Source organism: Bos mutus, chromosome 6 (genome assembly GCF_027580195.1).
Source record: "Bos mutus isolate GX-2022 chromosome 6, NWIPB_WYAK_1.1, whole genome shotgun sequence".
Taxonomy (NCBI): Eukaryota; Metazoa; Chordata; class Mammalia; order Artiodactyla; family Bovidae; genus Bos; species Bos mutus.
Genome location: NC_091622.1, coordinates 70,521,518 through 70,539,086, shown reverse-complemented (window position 1 = coordinate 70,539,086; position 17,569 = coordinate 70,521,518). Strand labels below are relative to the sequence as shown.

The window sequence follows — 17,569 nt, the reverse complement described above, 5'->3', positions numbered from 1 at the left end:
TTCCACATCTGTAGCTGGGCTAAGGATACCCACCTAGAGAGGTACCATGGAGATGCCATGAGATAGTAGTTGAGGATCATTTGACACAGTGCCTGGCACATGGGAGGGTTCCTGAATGAGTGAATGAATGAATGATTGACTATGGTACCAGTAATTTGGTAGAACTATCACTTTTGGGGACTGGATTTAGGAGAAGTAGGGTTTTCAATCTCCTTATTTTTAATACATTGTGTCCTCTTTCCCATGGGGTTTCCTGAGTGTGGATGTCACTGGTGAGCCTCATTCTCTCTTTGTAGAGGAAAAACCAGCCTCCTCGGGCAGGGGAGGAAGACTTGGTTTCCATTATCCTCCTTTGCCCAAATGAGTCCTCTCTTCACTTGGTCACAGAAAACACAAGGAATATGCAATATATCTGGAAGGCTCCTCAGGTGGGAAGTACAGTGGGGTTCAAGTGAAGAGTGAATTTGCTGTCCCTTCTTATGAAAACAACTTTGCTTCTCTCCACTTGGGCTGATTTTCACAAAACCACTCCCACTCACCCGAAGTCACATGGCAGGGAAAAAGCACCCCTAAGGAACAGGTGATGTGCTATCTGACATGTCCTGTCCTCTGGACTCCTGAAAGAAACTGGTAGTCTTTGAAATTCAAAGGAGGAAAACGAGCTTTGGTTGATGGATCATCACTGTTTCTAAGATCCTTTATCACCCACCACTGATCACCTCATTCATCCTCCAGATATCTTTGTGAGTGAGGGAAGGAAAGCTTTGGCCTGTACATCTTAAAGATGGGGAAACAGGGACATAGAAATATATTCGTGGCTTTCCCAAGTCTGTGTAATCCATGGTAAACTTGGAAATAGACGGAATATCTCATGATTCTCAAACTACAGCCCCAGCTCTGTGGGCCAAAAATAGAAGATTGTGAGATTCAGCCCACCTCTACCCATTAAGCCTCTATTACATATAGCAGGAGAAGGTGCTTTCCAGAGTCTGCTGGGTTCAGCATCTTTTACTGAACCCAGTGAAATCTGGGAGTGTTTCCTCTGCCCATCTTTCGTGGAATGGTTGCTCTGTGGACGTTGTCTAGATAATTTGCCTAGTAGATGGCCAGAAAGATATGAAACACTCGTCGATATGCTGAGAGCTTAGTGGAGGAATCGCAGGTAATCAGGAAGCCAAGTAGTAGGCAGACCACTGAGTCTGCTGTTATTGTCTTCAGTCCAGCCCTGGACCTCAGAAGCAAGATTCAAAGGAAAGGGGACTCATCTAGGCCCCTCCGTTATATTATACTTTTAAATGGACTTAACAGGAAATTAAGCCTTCGGTGTGTGCTAGCAGAAATATTTGTTTTGTTTTTCTTTTTCCAGAGGATGTTTTGAAGGTCGCTATTAAACTTGTGGTTCAAAGATAATGAACTTAGGTATCACTTGTGGAATCTGCAGTCAACTATATACCACTACTAAAATATAAATATTTGTTTTTTTGCAGTCAGTATCTGCAGAACAGTAAGCGAAAGAGCCGGCCTGTCAGTGTAAAAACATTTGAAGATATCCCGTTGGAAGAACCAGAAGTAAAAGTCATCCCAGATGTAAGTACATCTTTTAAAAATAGTCTTAGAAATAATACCAAAGATGAAACATTAGCTAGATAAATATTAGCCTAAGCATTGGAGTCTTGGAGCCTCATTATGAGGCTTCCCTTGTGGGTATGTGTCTTGGGATCATTATAGCGATGGAACTTATTGGGCTGCCTTGTTTTTTCCATAAGTGAAGCCCCTAGTTAAGGCTCAAGACAATTGAGCTTCATGCCCAATTCCATTGAAGTGTAAATAATATTATTGTGGAAAGAGGGATAGAAACGGGTCTCCTTAGCTTCTTCCTAAATTCCTCTCTTCTTCCAGGCCTGGGTCTATTGTGGAAGCAGTTGCTTCCTCTCATAGCCGGTACAGTTTCTGGCTATAATACCTTTACCTCTCTCTGCAGAACATGAAAATGCTGTCTCAGAGATGGGTTAGGAAATCAGTTTGATTAAGTGATTGGTCAGTATATACACTCAATCAACTGTGCCATCTCATTGTCTCTTAAAAAGGACAGCCAGACGGACAGTGGTATGGTTCTTGCATCTGAAGAGCTGAAAACCCTGGAAGACAGAACCAAGTTAGCCCCATCTTTTAGGTAAGGTTCAGCCAACTAGAAAAGACAAATTTCAAGGGGAATTTTTGGAAGGAACTTAGGACTTTGAGCATAAGCGCAGAGTTTTCTTTTTTTTGTATCTTTATCGGTTAGGCAAATTTGCATCAACCTAACTAATAAAGAACAGAAACAAACACATTACCTGGCAAGTCTAAAAAGAATCTGAAATAAGAGGATTTGGTTGGTTTTTACCAGATTTTATGTATACTAAGGAATTTCTGAGCATATTTGCTTTGGTCAGTGGTTTGTGTGATATTGGCTAAGTGACAAAGAGGTCACTGGCTTGATCTTTAATAAAACTCTTGAGATAGTTAAAATCTTTGTGGACTCCACAGTGAAGAATTTTCAAACCTGAACAGAAATGGGTGCCCCTGTCTTTAAGTAAACCATTGTCTACTTGCTTTAAATACTATTGGCTGAATTATTGAGTATTTAATTGTGGGGAAAACAGTGAATTTGGTTTTGAATATAATATCTTCCACATGGTTCTATAGGAATTTGTAGTTGTTTTGAATAGACGTACCTGCCTTTACAGTTGGCTTCCTGTATCTTCTCTGGTAGTTCAATCAGTAAAGAATTTGCTTACAGTGCAGGAGACCTGGGTTTGATCCCTGGGTCAGGAAGATACCCTGGAGAAGGAAATGGCAATCCACTCCAGTATTCTTGCCTAGAAAATCTCATGGACAGAAGAGCCTGGCAGGCTCTTTGGGGTTGCAAGAGCTGGACATGACTTAACGACTAAACCACCACCACCTGCTTTTAACTTAATAAATAAATAAGAAACTCTGTATTTATAACAATAGTGGGATGTAGAATGGTTATTTATTTGCTGGAAGTTTCACTCAAGGTATGAATTGAGAAGATTTTGATCTACCTATAATCTAACTGTTGGATAAAATGGGAGCCCCCTTGCATTATTGAGTGATGCTCATGTTAAGAAAAAAAAATTAAAATGTGCCATTGTGCAATTTTATCATTTGTCTTAGGCCCATGATGAGAAATTGTGAGAGCCAATTATATGTTTTATTCACCGATTTAAAGTATTTTATTTGCTTAGCAATGACTATATACCATTCCATTGTCTGAGACACCAAGTCCATTGTATTGAGGTTAGATTGAAAGAAAAGATGCATTTCTAGTTATTTGAAATAACTTTTAAACCATATATGAACACAGAGTTAATAAAATCCTTTTTTTTTTTTTTGGTTTGTAACATGCATAGATTGATAAAACACCTAGTAAGGTGGGAAATCACTATACTTCAGAATGACTTAAGCTCCACACAGCCTACACCCAGCTATAAAAGGCCTTTTTAAGCTTTTTTCTAAGCTTTGACATGATTACCGTCTACCACAGTTCCACACCATTGAAAACATTTTCTGGTTGCTGCTGAGTGATCCAGTCCTCCATGCTTCCAAAGAATGTGGTTTTGATGAGTAAAAAGCAGTTTTTGACATGTCTAGCTTGATTGTACACACACACTTCAGGCTTACTAAAGTCTAAAGTTGCTCAAGAATTTTATTAACACCATACACGGGCCTTGTGATCCCCTACTTGGCAGTGTGTGACAAGTACCATTGGACTTTCAGAACATCCCAGTTTCCTCCCACGTCATGAAAGAGTCCCTTTGGCTCCTATTCTTGTACACAAACTTGTCAGTCTGCAAGGCCATAAAAAGGTTCCATTGGTTGGAGCCTTTGCATAATCCAAAAGAACTGCCTTTCATCTCATCTCAGGCTTGAAAGACTTGGACCTGAATAAGAGGACTTATCTGAAACTCAGATTTCATCCTAGTACCTGAAAATAGACGTTGTCTGAGTAAACCTGCTATGTTGATTAACAAGTGGGAGGGATGGGCTGTGTCTGCAGGAAACTGACAGCCCACACGGGGTAGGGAATGGGGTTAGGATAAGATGCACAAGAACTGCCTTCTCTCTGCCAACTTATTTGGTTGCCATCTCTTCTGCAGTGGACTGATGCCCAGCAAAAGCAAGGAGTCTGTGGCATCCGAAGGCTCAAACCAGACGAGCGGCTACCAGTCGGGATACCATTCTGACGACACGGACACCACTGTGTACTCCAGCGAGGAGGCTGAACTTTTAAAGCTGATGGAGATTGGGCCGCAGGTCGGCAGTGCAGCTCCGATTCTCCAGCCTGACTCTGGGACCACACTGAGCTCTCCTCCGATTTAAAAGGAGGCACCTGCATCCCCCAGTCCTGGAAATCACACGAGAGGTGCTGCTCCGATTTTCAAGTGTTGTTCTTTCCACCACCAGGAAGTAGCCACATTTGATTTTCATTTCAAAAAAAGGACCTCAGACTGCAGGGAGCCAGTCCCCTAAGCATTTCCTGAGATGCTTGTGACCCAAGAATGTGTTTGTGTCTTCTCCCCGTGTTGACCTTATTCCTTTTTTCATTCATTTAAAAAGCATGGTGGATGCACCCTACCCTGGGTTGCCCCAAGGGTTGCAGCAAAAGAAGTTCAAGAAATGACTTCACTCTCAGAGAAGTAGCGGTGCCCGGGGAGCGGACACCTCGTAAAACTAGAAGATAAACCAGACAATGGAAGTGCTTTAGGTGTTGAAGATGGGAAAGACCTTTAGAGCTAAATCCATCTAGGAAGCTTTGCTTGTTGGAGCCATGTCTTACCTCTGGGGTTTGGATTGATGGAAAGGAAGACGCTGACTTGCTTTGGGAGCGCCCTGGAATCTGCGCATGCGTTGTGTTGGCTCTGGTGTGGAGGTGGTGGATGTAGGGTTGGTGAGGAAATGTAAAGGCTTCAGACAAGGTGACTGGTTTTAGAAGGTTGCGTGCTCTTCTCATTTGGGCTAAATGAGAGTTCCTTGTGCTGTTTCCGACTCCTAATGAGAGTTCCTTCCGTTCTCTTACGTGTCTCCTGGCCAAGCCCCAGGAAGGAAATGATGCAGCTCTGGCTTCTTGTCTCCAGACTGATCCTTTGCTCAAGATGCCACAGAAAAGGACACTCAGACGGAGGCTCCGTGTCACGTTGAGGATTTCTGACTGTGTGAACCAGCTTCTGGTTTCTTCTGGATGGACACCTACCTATCTGTCCTGATGTGATATGTCTGAGCCTGAACGCAGTAGATTCGGTGTGGAGCTGTGGTGTCAAAGCTTCAGGAAGGATTTTACTCTTATTCCTTCTCCCTTCTCCGTGTCTTTCCCCTTCCCTTCAGTATTTTCCTGACTGTCCCTTCCCCACCTCCCCACTCCCAGCCAGTCAGTATTCTAGTCATTTGACCTGTATGCCCTAGTAAAATATGATTTGGTTTGTTCACTCTCTGAGTAATTCTTAGCCAGATTTCAAAATTACCTTGTAGCTCAAGTTATAACAATACCTATTGTATTATTTAGACTTTTAACACGTAAAGCTCTTTCTACTGGTTCTGCCCTTATTCTTTTCTTTTTAAAAAAGATGTATTTTCTGTTTGGTGCCATAGTATGAGAGGCTGGGAGCAATGACTATAAAACATGCTATGGCACATATATTTATAGTCTGTTTATGTAGAAACAAATGTAATATATTAAAACCTTATATTATATATAATGAACTTTGTACTATTCACATTTTGTATCAGTATTATGTAGCATAACAAAGGTCATAATGCTTTTAGCAATTGATGCCATTTTATTAAAAAAAAAAAGCGAAAAACTTGAAGGAATCCTTTGCAAGGTTGCATCACTATACCCATCATTTCTCTCACTTCTGAAATGGAGGAGGGAGATTCTGACAGCGTTTCCTGTGGCTGTTTTTTATTTTCGCTTGTTCTCTTATTCTTCTTATAAAGGATATTTTCATAAAATGCTTATATACTTTATAAACAAATGTATTATTAGTTTAAAAAAATACAATGGTATAATACTATCACAGCTGTCTTGAGGGTGAATATTTCTGGCTTGAGGTATAATTGCTTCTTCCCCTCTTCTTCATAGCACAAATAATTCACACACACACAAACTCTTGTTAAATTCTGAGCACTTTTGAGATTCTTAAAACATGGACTGAGAGATATGTGATAAGTACTCTTAACAGTATTTCTGGCTCTCTAGTAACCCCCATGCCTCTCAGAACAGCCAACCATGAAAATCAGGGACCAAGATATCTGAGAAAGGTGACCAGACCCAGCAGTGCAGGGAAGCATGGAGCATATTTATAGTTTTCAATAACGCTTTACTCTATCCTTATGGGGCTTCCCTGGTGGCTCAGGCAGTAAAAATCTGCCTGCAATGCAGGAGACATGGGGTTTGATCCCTGGGTCGGGAAGATCCCCTGGAGAAGGGAATGGCAACCCTCTCCAGTGTTCTTGCCTGGAAATTCCATGGAGAGAGAAGACTAGTGGACTACAGTCCATGGGGTCACAAAGAGTCGGACACTACAGAGTGACTAACACACACCATCCTTACAGTGTCAGAACCTCTGATCCAACATTGCCATTTTGAGTGATTACTTTTGCTTGAATTCAGTGAGTAGAGTTATCTAAAGATTATTGGCACTGAAGAGTAGTCCTATTCTTTGTGGGATTTTTTTCATAAAAGATTTTGAAATGTTTATACAGTCAAAAAATATGCCTGTGTATATTTTTAAATGTCTTCTAAGTTTTTAAAATCATATTGAGGAAGATCTTCCCAATTCTAAAATAATGCACAATTCTAAATTGTCTTTTTTCTTTTAGTACATTGAAATCCTTTGGGGATTTGGGAGTGAGGATGAGATGGTTAGGTAGCATCATTGACTCAATGAACATGAATTTGAGCAAGCTCCAGGAGACATGAAGGACAGGGGAGCCTGGCATGCTGCCATCCATGGGGTCACAAAGAGTTGGACCTGACTTAGCTACTGAACAGCAACAACGATGGACTGAGGTAGGGATCTAGCTTTGTTTTCTTCAAGCAGTTGTAGCAGCGTCATTTATTAAATATACCTCTTTTCCCCTGTGGTTGGGGAAATACACAGTGTACCATTTTTCATACCCTATCATTTCACTTAGACGTTCTGTACAACTTTCTGATGGAAAAGAGGGCAGTTCCAGGTTTGTGTGGCTCCTGGGCACTGCACTTACAGGTTGAGCCATTGGCTGGAGTTAGTGAGGCAGGGTCTTCTGAGAGATGAGAAACTGTAGGTCAGGTCTGGTCTTGTCTTTCCTATTGTTACAATGTTGTCCAGTAAATGAATGGAAGGAGAGTCTAGGCTATTCAAGATGGAGAAGACTTCACAGAAAAACAGAATGTTCTTCATTTTAAGAAAAAGAGATTTTGTTTCTCATAAGTGGCCCCTGGCACTGTTTCCAATGCCAGGGGTTTGGATTCAGTTGAAACTTCGCACTTCATAAAGAAATGCTTTCAGCAACTCAGACAGAATAATTCAGAGGGGAGGTTTAGCCCTCCCCTTCCTTCTTCTGTTTCCCATGCCCCTTGTTCTTAGCTCCTTTTCTCTCCTCATTTGCCCCTGTGTTGAAAAGAACCTTGTAGCTTTTAAAAGTGCTTCCTGCAGGGCCTTATTTTCAGAATTTTCACTGGAGATGTTTGGTGTGTTTTAGGTGAGGCCACGCTGTCTCCCCTTGGCTCCTGGCTGCTCTCATTTTCTCCCTTGACTTGCTTTGTTCTTCTCCCTCCTCTCAAACCCCCTGTCCTTTCACCTCCTGTTTCTCTCTTTCCGTTAAACTTCCTCTCCTCTCAACCTCCCACCTCCCCCTCCACCAGCAGTCCTTCTCCCCACACACACCACAGGAGAGAGGAGAGTGGTGGGAGGTTTAAGTTCATTACCCACAGAGTAGCTTTTCTTATCAATGCATATTCCTTTGTTTCAATGAAAGAAGAAAAGGAAAAACTAAAACCCACCGCTTTGTAGTTAGCCCAGTTTTCCTGTCTCCCCTAGTATGCCTTAGAAGTCTCACTCAGATATTTATCACCCTGATTGTAAAATATAGCAAACCCAGAAAGTGAATGCCTTTCAGAGAGTAGCTCTTTTTGAAAAACAAATTTCTCTATTTTTTTTAATTGGCATATAATCAGAGAGTAGCTCTTAATATACAACTTTTCACATTTGTGTGCCCTTGTCCCATAGGGGCAGTAGGCATATCATGCCCAGGCTTTCAGGTAAGGAGTGAGCACAGATTAAAGGGGCTTCCACTCTGTTTTTATAAAATTGTGTTTTCTACATGAGTCTCTCCCACAAAAGCGTTTAGACATAAGTGAAAATCTGGGCAGTCTTTGTGAAAGTAATTTTAGGCCTGATGTTTTGGGGGGGAAGTTACAGAATGCTCCCACATAATAGAGGTTAAAAAGGTAAACAAAAGACATTTACTCTGGTTTTGATCAGAAGGGAAAGAAGAAGGGAAATCTGAAGTAGCAACTTGGAGAGAAATATAACAGTCAAGTTAGCTTGAAGTTCTGGAGCTAAGGTGGTAGGACATAACAGACTCAGCTGAGGTCTGACTCAGAGATAAGAAAGAGCTCTGAGTTAGACTTATTCTAAGGAAGACTATTGATAAGAGCAGGATTACAGTAAACTGTGACAGATATGTGACGAGTGAATGTTAATGAGAAGACATCAGATTGGATCTTAGGTTTTTTTTTTACACAACACAGTATATGACCTTTCTGTAATGTCTTGATTCTGTAGAACAGTATTACATTCAGCAGTTTCACTCATAGTTTTCGGTTTAAAAATAAAAGAATGAAAACACATGGTTTGATTTTTTTTTTTTTTTATGTTAGTCTCACATTTTGTTTATACTAAATACTTTAGAACCTATGACACCATACTTAGTAGGAACTGGCGACAGCCTACCCCCATACTTGAATTGTTTGAAGGTCTCGACTTTTAGATGTGCTACAAAAAGAAAAAGGCAGGGAATGAGAAGCTGATCTCTGCTCCAGTTTTGTCCCATTCTTTGTCCTCTCCCTTCTTCAAGGAGTAATATTTGGGGGGAATAAATCCAGGAAAGGGGGTTGAGTTCTTCAGTGGGAAGGATAGTAGCACTGACTGACTCTGATCCCATGTGCCTTTCACAGGATGTGGGGCAAGAAATGACTCATCAAGAACCCTCTGAGCCATTGTTAGGGAAAGAGATTTCATGGGAGCCTGGTGCTTTACATAGGGAATCTCGTTAAGCCAAAATGACTTATCATGACAAAGGGGATTGAAAACATTCTGTTCATTGCCACAGAAAGAGCAGAAATGGACTTATGAAAGCCCAGACCCAATGTTGAGAATTCAGGCTGGATGCACAGTGGGCAACAGCATTCCACATTCATTGCCTAAGCTAACGAGAAAACTGGCAGCCTGTAGTGGGAGAGCAGGCCTTCCAGAGAAATCAGGACCAAAGACTCAGCCTTTAATACTCAATTATAAGCAAGTAATATTGGTTTGTTTGTATTTAACTGTACTTTAAATATGCTACATTGTGCCAGACACTCTTTTGAAAAGAGTTTATTAATATTAACCCATTTAATTAATAGAGACTCTAAAGCAAGATAGAGGCATCATAGTGTAGATCCGGCGACAAGCCCATGTAGAAGACAGTAAAGGAGCTCATTGATGGTTTCTACCAATGTTTGTTAGGCACTTACTATGTGCCAGGCACCTTAACAGTTAGTGGTCAGAACTGTCTTCTTAGCTGCTTGGGTTAAAAGTTAGCAGAACCCTGGAAAGGAGTAATTTCAATCTTATCCCAGAATTCTCTACATATTCTTAGGATATCCCTTTAACCAACTGAGCATATTTCTCATTATTGGCTCATTCTTCTTTCAGTCATTTTTGAACAAAGATCTGAGTTCAAGGACATTTCTAGGTATTACAATACATAGATTCTATTGTGGGGGAACTTAACCTGGGTCAGAATGCTCATGGCAAAAATCAGGTAAGAAGCTCTTTGACAGCAGGTTGGGGGAATGAGGCTTTTCTTGGTCTGGTTCACCTCATGTTGAAAAATTTGCATTTCACTTATATAGCAAAAGGAGATTCTGATAATGCTTTCGGAAGAATTCCATGTTGGCAGGCATTGTATGGCAACACAGAAGGAATCTTTTGTTTTGTCATAAGTAACATTGTTTGACCTTTATAGTACTCGTCCACATTTTAAACTTTTCCAGTTAGTGAACATTCGAAGTAGAGAAAGAGTAAATTCCATCACTGCCATTAGTTTTACTAGGAATTCTTCAGTAGGGATTGCTGTATACAATGACTTCCCTTTGGGTATTTCAAAATACTATCAGGTAAGGTGTAACATTTCATAAATATATCTGTTTTACAAATCAAAGTGTGCTCCTGTATAAACCAACTTGAGAATCTTTTAAGCAGCATATACCTGAAGTCAATAGAAATAGAATTTTCTTTTAGTTCAGTCACTGTGAATAGATCATGATATCTGTACCTTTCCCCCCCACCTCTGCTGTCTAATATGGTTGGCAAATTGCCTTGAGGACCTGTCATGAAGACAGAAAAAAAGATCCTCATTCTTCCCTTATCACCTCATTTATCAGTAAATTTCAGTGTTCTGCCCAGCTTTCACTCTTGTAGTCTTCTGAACTGCAGGAGAGCTTATTGCTTCTCTGACTGATGAACAAGACAAGAAAATGTCATGCCAGGAACCATTCCTGAGTCAGAACTTACAGAATTGGCAATGTTCACTTTAAAAGGAAGTACCAATAAGTTTTAATTTCGGATGATATATATATTAGAGCAAGTTTAATAGTGTTTTTAGATAAACATATATTATGGATTGCACGTTCATTATGTTTCTCTGTTTCATGGTGATAAACATTTCAATTAGCTCTGCAGTCACTCAGACCCGAGTAGCCTGAAAGACAGAGAAATAACCTTGACCGTTGATTGTCTACCATATGCCAAGCATTGAACTATTCACTCCACAAATACTATCTCATTAAATCCTTGTCATACCCCTTATGTTAGGTGCGATCATCACCAGGTTACAAGTGAAGACTGGCAGTTAAAATTTGAAGCCCCAGGAGGCAAGGTCATGCCAGGATTAGATCTTGTCTACTTATATCTTGAGGACATGCTCATATTTGGGATGGGAATCAGGATGGAATCCTAATGGAAGGCAGTGCACTGACTTGTCTTCTGATAAATCAAAACCAAAGAAAAGATACATGTGAAGGTAGTCTGGTACCTTTAAGTGTCTTAGTTTTTTTAATATAATTTTATTTATTTTTGGCTGTGCTGGGTCTTTGTTGCTGCATGAGCTTTTCTCTAGTTGAGGTGCTTGGGCTTCTCATTGTAGTGGCTTCTTCTGTTGCGGAGCACAGGCTCTTGGGCATGCGGGCTCCAATAGTTCAGCACCTGGGCTCAGTAGTTGCATTTCCCAGCCCTAGAGCACGGCTCAGTGGTTCTGGCTCACAGGCTTAGTTACTCCGCAGCATGTGGAATCTTCCTAGACCAGGGATTGAACCTGTGTCTGCCGTATTGGCAGACAGGTTTGTTACCACTGAGCCACCAGGAGAAGACTGTCTTAGTTAATATATGGTTGCCTTCAGGATTCCCATCTTTCAGGCAGCTTTATCTATAAATTAAAACCATTTTGACTAAATGTAAAAGCTTAGTGTAACAATAAACATCTGATTGCCAAAGGGAAGAAAGTGTGTTACTAGCTGTATGGTCTCATGAAAATTACTTAACTGCTTTGAGTCTTCCTTCCCTCAGCCTGATGAGGATTAAATGATGTATGTACATAAGACATCTACCATACTGCCTGATAAGTGGAAAGTATTCAATAAAGGTCATTATTTTCCTATGATGATGCTGGGGATAGGGAAGTTAAGTTTATAGCGTGTTGAATGATTCAAAGATTGCTAATTAACTTACCATTGACAAACTGGATGGAAGCCTCCAGTGGAATTTTCTGCCGTCCCTGATCCCTTGGATTTGAAGACTGGCATAAGGACTCAGCATGAGGAACGAATTGCTGGATGACAAGTGCCTGGGAAGACCGAAGTGTGACAGAGTCAGGATTCAGAAAAACTCACTGGTCAGAGACTCAAATAAATTAATTTGATTTTTCTGCACATATTTTCGGATGGGGCACCACAGTTTAGCAATAACTTTACATTGGTTTACAAATATCAGTTTGCCCCAAATCAGCTAGCCAGTGACCAATTTGCTAAGAATCAGTTTGTCAGATACTTGGTTTGCCTAATAATTAACTCATCAGGTACTAGGTATATGTATGACTGAGTCCCTTCACTCTTCACTTGAAACTATCACAACATTGTTTGTTAACCAGCTATACCACAGTAAAAAATAAAAAGTTAAAAAATTATTAAAAAATAATGGAAGAAACAGCACTGGGGGATGGGGTATAGAAGAACTCTGTTCTTTCTATGCAGTGTTCCTGTAAATCTAAAGCTGTTCTAAAAAATAAAATCTTGAAAAAGTGAAAAAAAATTATCAATAAGCCCCCAAATTTAAAAAATTATCTACAAAGTTTACATCCATTTGTACTGACAATTTCTGTGAAGTTGTAATGGATTGGTTTTCACTCTGTCTTCATAAAAGAATTTTATGGAAACTTCAATTTTTCAGAAATTGATGGACATAGGCTTACATTTCCCATGAATACATTTAATCATTTTCAATGATTCATTCAAGTTCATAAATTTTAGCATAAAATTATAATATTTATTTGCCATTTATATGTAAATTCTGTAAAGGGATCCAAACTAATCACACTGATGTGAAATGCTGAATTGTTCTTTCTGACTGCTAGAAATACTAGATGAATGCTCATATGCCCATTAAGGCATTGTAAAGTGACATTCAAAGCAATCAGAAGAACTTAAAAGTGGCTGGAGCAATTCCATTATATTAAGAATGTTAGCTTCATCAAGACAAGAATTTCTGTCTATTTTGTTCATTGCTTCATCTCCAGTGTTTAGAACAATGTCCAGACAGTGGTAGGTACTCAGTATCTGTGGAATGCAATGATAAAATCTATCATTTGGTAGATAGAACTTTAGCCAATTGGCTCTCTGCAAATTGATTTTTGGCATTTTAGCTTGCTTTCCTAGGCATCAGCAAGACCAAAACACCTTAAGGACTTTCATTGACTGCATTTTCAGGGTATGTTGGGGTTTCCAAAGAGGTGAGGAAATTTTAAGTTGTATAACTAGGTGAGTATGGGGAGATAACGAAGGGAGGGTTCCCACTGTCTCCAAGCTGATCAGACCAACTTAATTCTAACTCTCCATTCTTGCAACCACACTTAAGAGTTAACAGGTTGCCTCACACCCAGAGGACGGTGCCTGCGACGGCCTTACTTACAGAATGGTTGGCAAACTGGAACTGGTTGGACTGGAGAAGATGTAAGGGACTAAGCAAGGACTCTCTTTTCATATATGAAGAGGTGTCCATGGAGAGTATTCTGACTTTCTTCTGTGTTCCCAAATGGCGATTAGATCAATGGATAAAAACCATGAGAACGGCAGACCCTGGGTCATCTGATGCCTAATGCTCTTTCCTTTGTGCCTCCCAGGGTCTGCCTTCCTGGTAGTAAGCAGAGACTGTTCTGTGAAGTTGTTGGAAAGGAGTTAAGGAGTTATAAGAGTTGAGGATCAGAGTACCCGTTGACTCAGCTGGTCTCCAAGTTCCCTTTCTGCCCAGAATATTAGAGACAAAGAAGTTGAGTGCTTGAATAAGACAGACCCGTGTTTGAATCCCAGCTCCACCATGTGGTAGCTAAGTGATCATGTACAAGGTACATGAACAAGGCTCTCTGAGCCTCCGTTTCCTCATTCATGCAATGGAGATAACAACAGTACAGACCTCAAAAGGTTGTGGTGAGTATTAAATAAAGTAATAGATTTAAAGCATTTAGTACAGTGCCTGGCACCTAAGTGCTCGACAAGTGCCTTACTTATTACTATGAATCAATGAAAACGAATGTACTAGGTCTTCCTTTTTCAAGAGATGATAATCAAAGTTTCAGTCTCCAATTGTTAAAGTAGACACTTCTAAGAGCTCACCAAGTTCTTCTCAGGGTAGGGAAGTTATTTTCTGTTTTCAAAAGAGCTGCTTCCACAGATGACGCCCAACTATATACACAACACTTCAGTCCTTGCTGTGGATTCCAGACTTCTGCTTTGTTCAGGGGCCTGGGCGGAATGGAGACAGGAAGAGGCGCTGAGACACAGTGGCCGAGGAGCAGGAGTCCAGGCCAGGTCAAGTAGGGAAGTAGCCACATGAGTCACAGGCTGGAAAACTCCAGCAGGGCCCCTCTGGCTCCAGGCTCCTCTCACTGGGAGACATTTCCTGCTCTTTGCGCTCTGCCGACCTCCCTCCCCCAGGAGTTCCTTAAGACAAGGTCTCTCACTGAATTGTTATAACCCAGGGGAAGAAGTGTTTTTAGTGTCTGCCAAGGCCAGGAATCTCCCGAGACTTGTGATAACTGTGTGTGAAACAAGTTGGTTCTCTGGCTGGAGCCCACCTTGCCATCTTGGCAAAAGGAAGCCATTAGTGTTAACTGGTTTCCTCACGGGTTAGAGGGATTAGCTCCTAAGTGAGTTAAAAAGCCATGTGTTAGTGCTTCCACAGCACCCCGGGAACAGGCAGAGGCTTCACTGTGATTTTGCATGAGGTGCTCATGAATCCCCCAGGCTTTGACAGCACAGGAAATCACCTGGGGAGAGGAGCTGATGTGGGCCACCCCAGCCCTGAGTGGCCTTCGACAGGTTTATGGAGGGCAGAAGGCAGGGAAGACGCTCCTCCCTTGGCTTGGGGCTCTGAGCTGGTTCAGGTTGCGACTCTATTTGGGCGCCTGCAGCCTGATGAGGCCCCAGACTCTCTTGGGGTCATTTGGAAGCAGCCCAGGCCCTCTAACATATGGCCCTGATAAGGATCTCACTCTCCAAGATAAGGAGCTGTTTAGGGGAATCTGAGGAAGCCCGGGGTTTGTTTCCATAAAGCTGCACAATGTAAAGTGTAATCCCTACACAGATGCAATTAGCTGTTAAACATATTAAGTTGTGAGGAAGGGGTGCTCTGCTGGCTCATAAATGAATGTGAGTCTGTCCCAGAGGGACTGAGGGCAGGTATTTTTCCCTGCCAGATCATTAGAATGGTGACAGATAATGGATCAAGAGGCTGAGCTTTCTGCAGTTTCTGCAACCATGAAGCCCCTGAGGAGGAAGGACCTGGGGGAGCCACAGCCACCAAGGACCAATTTGTCTCCCTTCTATTGGCAGGGTGAGAGTCATCTCTGAGAGAGGCTTTTAAGTCCCATCACTGTTCCATGTGGCAGCCAGCTCGCTCAGTGTCTCCTGCTAACACAGGCTTTGGCACTGTGGCATTAGGTTGCCCGGTGACCTTGGTGAAGGTCGAGTGCCCTCCAGAATGGCCAGCTGTGGATGCCTGGCAAGGCCATTAAAGCTGAATCTGGGCACTTCTTGGTGGTCCAATGGCTAGATTCCATGCTCCCAATTCAGGGGGCCCAGAATCCATCCTGGTTAGGGAACTAGATCCTGTGTGCTGCAACTAAGGGTTCATGTATTTCAACTAAGACCTGGCACAGTCAAATAAATATATAAAAATAAATGTTAAAAAAAAAAAAAGTTCCCTTCTGCTAAAGAAATAAAATAAAGCTGCATCCGTCAGAAGGAGATTCAAAGTCTCATTTCTGGGCAAGTAGCTACTAAATGGCCCTCCCCTCAAGTACCAATGGCACCTCCTCATAACCTCCATTGATTTCATAGAAATAACAGAAACAATATTAATCAATAAATTATTAGGAACTTAGTCTGTGCTAGGCTGGGTACAAAACAGTTTATAAAAATATAGTTTTCATAACAAGCCCATGAGCCAGGTACTGATATTATCACCAGTTCACAGATGAGGAAATAGAAGTTTTGGCAGGTTCACTGATTTGTACAAAACTGTACAGTTAGGAAGAAATAGTGGGTTTAGGTTTTAATCCCAGAAGCTGATTCAAATGCTGAAACTCAGTAAATAGTTTAGGACCCATTAGAAACATCTTCCACTAGGCTTGTGGAGAAATTTGCCATTCCTCAGACTCCAGTTGGTATCAAGATCAACCCAAAATAAGATGTATTACAAAAATATGTTGTAGAGTGCTCGCTTCGGCAGCACATATACTAAAATTGGAATGATACAGAGAAGATTAGTATGGCCCCTGCACAAGGATGACACGCAAATTCATGAAGTGTTCCATATTTTTGGATGAAACTGGAGCCTATTATACAAAGTGAAGTAAGGCAGAAAGAAAAACACCAATACAGTATATTAATGCATATATATGAAATTTAGAAAGATGGTAATGATGACCCTATATGCGAGACAGCAAAAGAGACACAGATGTATAGAACAGACTTTTGGACTCTGTGGGAGAAGGCAAGGGTGGGATGATTTGAGAGAATAGCATTGAAACATGTATATTATCATATATGAAATAGATTGCCAGTCCAGGTTTGATACATGAGACCAGGTGCTCAGGGCTGGTGCACTGGAATGACCCTGAGGGATGGGATGGGGAGGGAGGTGGGAGGGGGTTTCAGGATGGGGAACACATGTACACCCATGGCTGACTCATGTGAATGTATGGCAAAAACCACTACAATATTGTAATTAGCCTCCAATTAAAATAAATAAAATTTTAAAAATATGTTATAGAGCCCATAACAATATGCTCTTCTCCACCCCCTTGCTTTGTCAGCCTGATTTAGCCTGACATTCAGAAACTCATTTGGGGCTCAAAAAAAAAAGTCATAGTTAACTTTACATTGTCTGGGAACTTATTAAGATGTTGTAAGAACAAAGCAATCAGTGAAAACACTGGTAATTATTTCTATGAGTATCTTCATATTTTATAGCTACAGTTGTTTTTTTTTTTTTTTTGCAAATAACCTGTTTTTCAGGTGGGATGCTGGGGAAATCATTGCAAGTTAAGATTTTGGATATTTAAGCAGAACCTAGGAAAGCCTCTTTCCTTTGAATTAGCTAACTAGCACTCCAACTGTCAGGCTCCCCGGAGTTTGTGTGCCTGGGCAGGATAAGATGTTTAAGGGTTGGCTGGGTGGCAGATGTCAATTTCTGAAGTGACATTCTCTTTCTCTTCTGGCCTCCTCTATGCAGCTTCTAATCAAAAATATTTGAATACTGATGATGCCTGATCTAAGAATCCAATGCTCATTCCTTGCCAAAGCAGGTTGTGATGTGATGGCTTAATGAAGTCACTGCTCTGTTTAAGATGCTGGCTGGATCTTCTGTCCACCAACTTGTGATGGGAGATTCCTAGAGACTGATTCACTCTAAGTGGAAGCTTTGTCAATCTCTCTTAAATGACGAGAGAGTCTCCCACCAGGCACTTTATTAAAAGTCTCAGCTCACTA

General features: G+C 41.2%; 1 protein-coding gene and 1 non-coding gene across 2 annotated transcripts in view; both read left to right on the top strand.

Annotated features, from left to right (window-relative positions):
- Positions 1 to 5,756, top strand: part of KDR (kinase insert domain receptor) — a 44,575-nt gene extending 38,819 nt beyond the window's left edge. Inside the window, exons 28-30 of the mRNA XM_070372417.1 lie at positions 1,488 to 1,587; positions 2,088 to 2,173; positions 4,161 to 5,756. Coding sequence (XP_070228518.1) covers positions 1,488 to 1,587; positions 2,088 to 2,173; positions 4,161 to 4,383 — 409 coding nt within the window. The 3' untranslated portion in view covers positions 4,384 to 5,756. The remainder of the gene's footprint in view (positions 1 to 1,487; positions 1,588 to 2,087; positions 2,174 to 4,160) is intronic.
- Positions 5,757 to 16,291: 10,535 nt separating this feature from the next.
- LOC138988351 (U6 spliceosomal RNA) lies at positions 16,292 to 16,398 on the top strand. Its single transcript, XR_011464653.1, has one exon. It is a non-coding gene; the product is annotated as a U6 spliceosomal RNA (small nuclear RNA).
- The last annotated feature ends 1,171 nt before the right edge of the window (positions 16,399 to 17,569 follow it).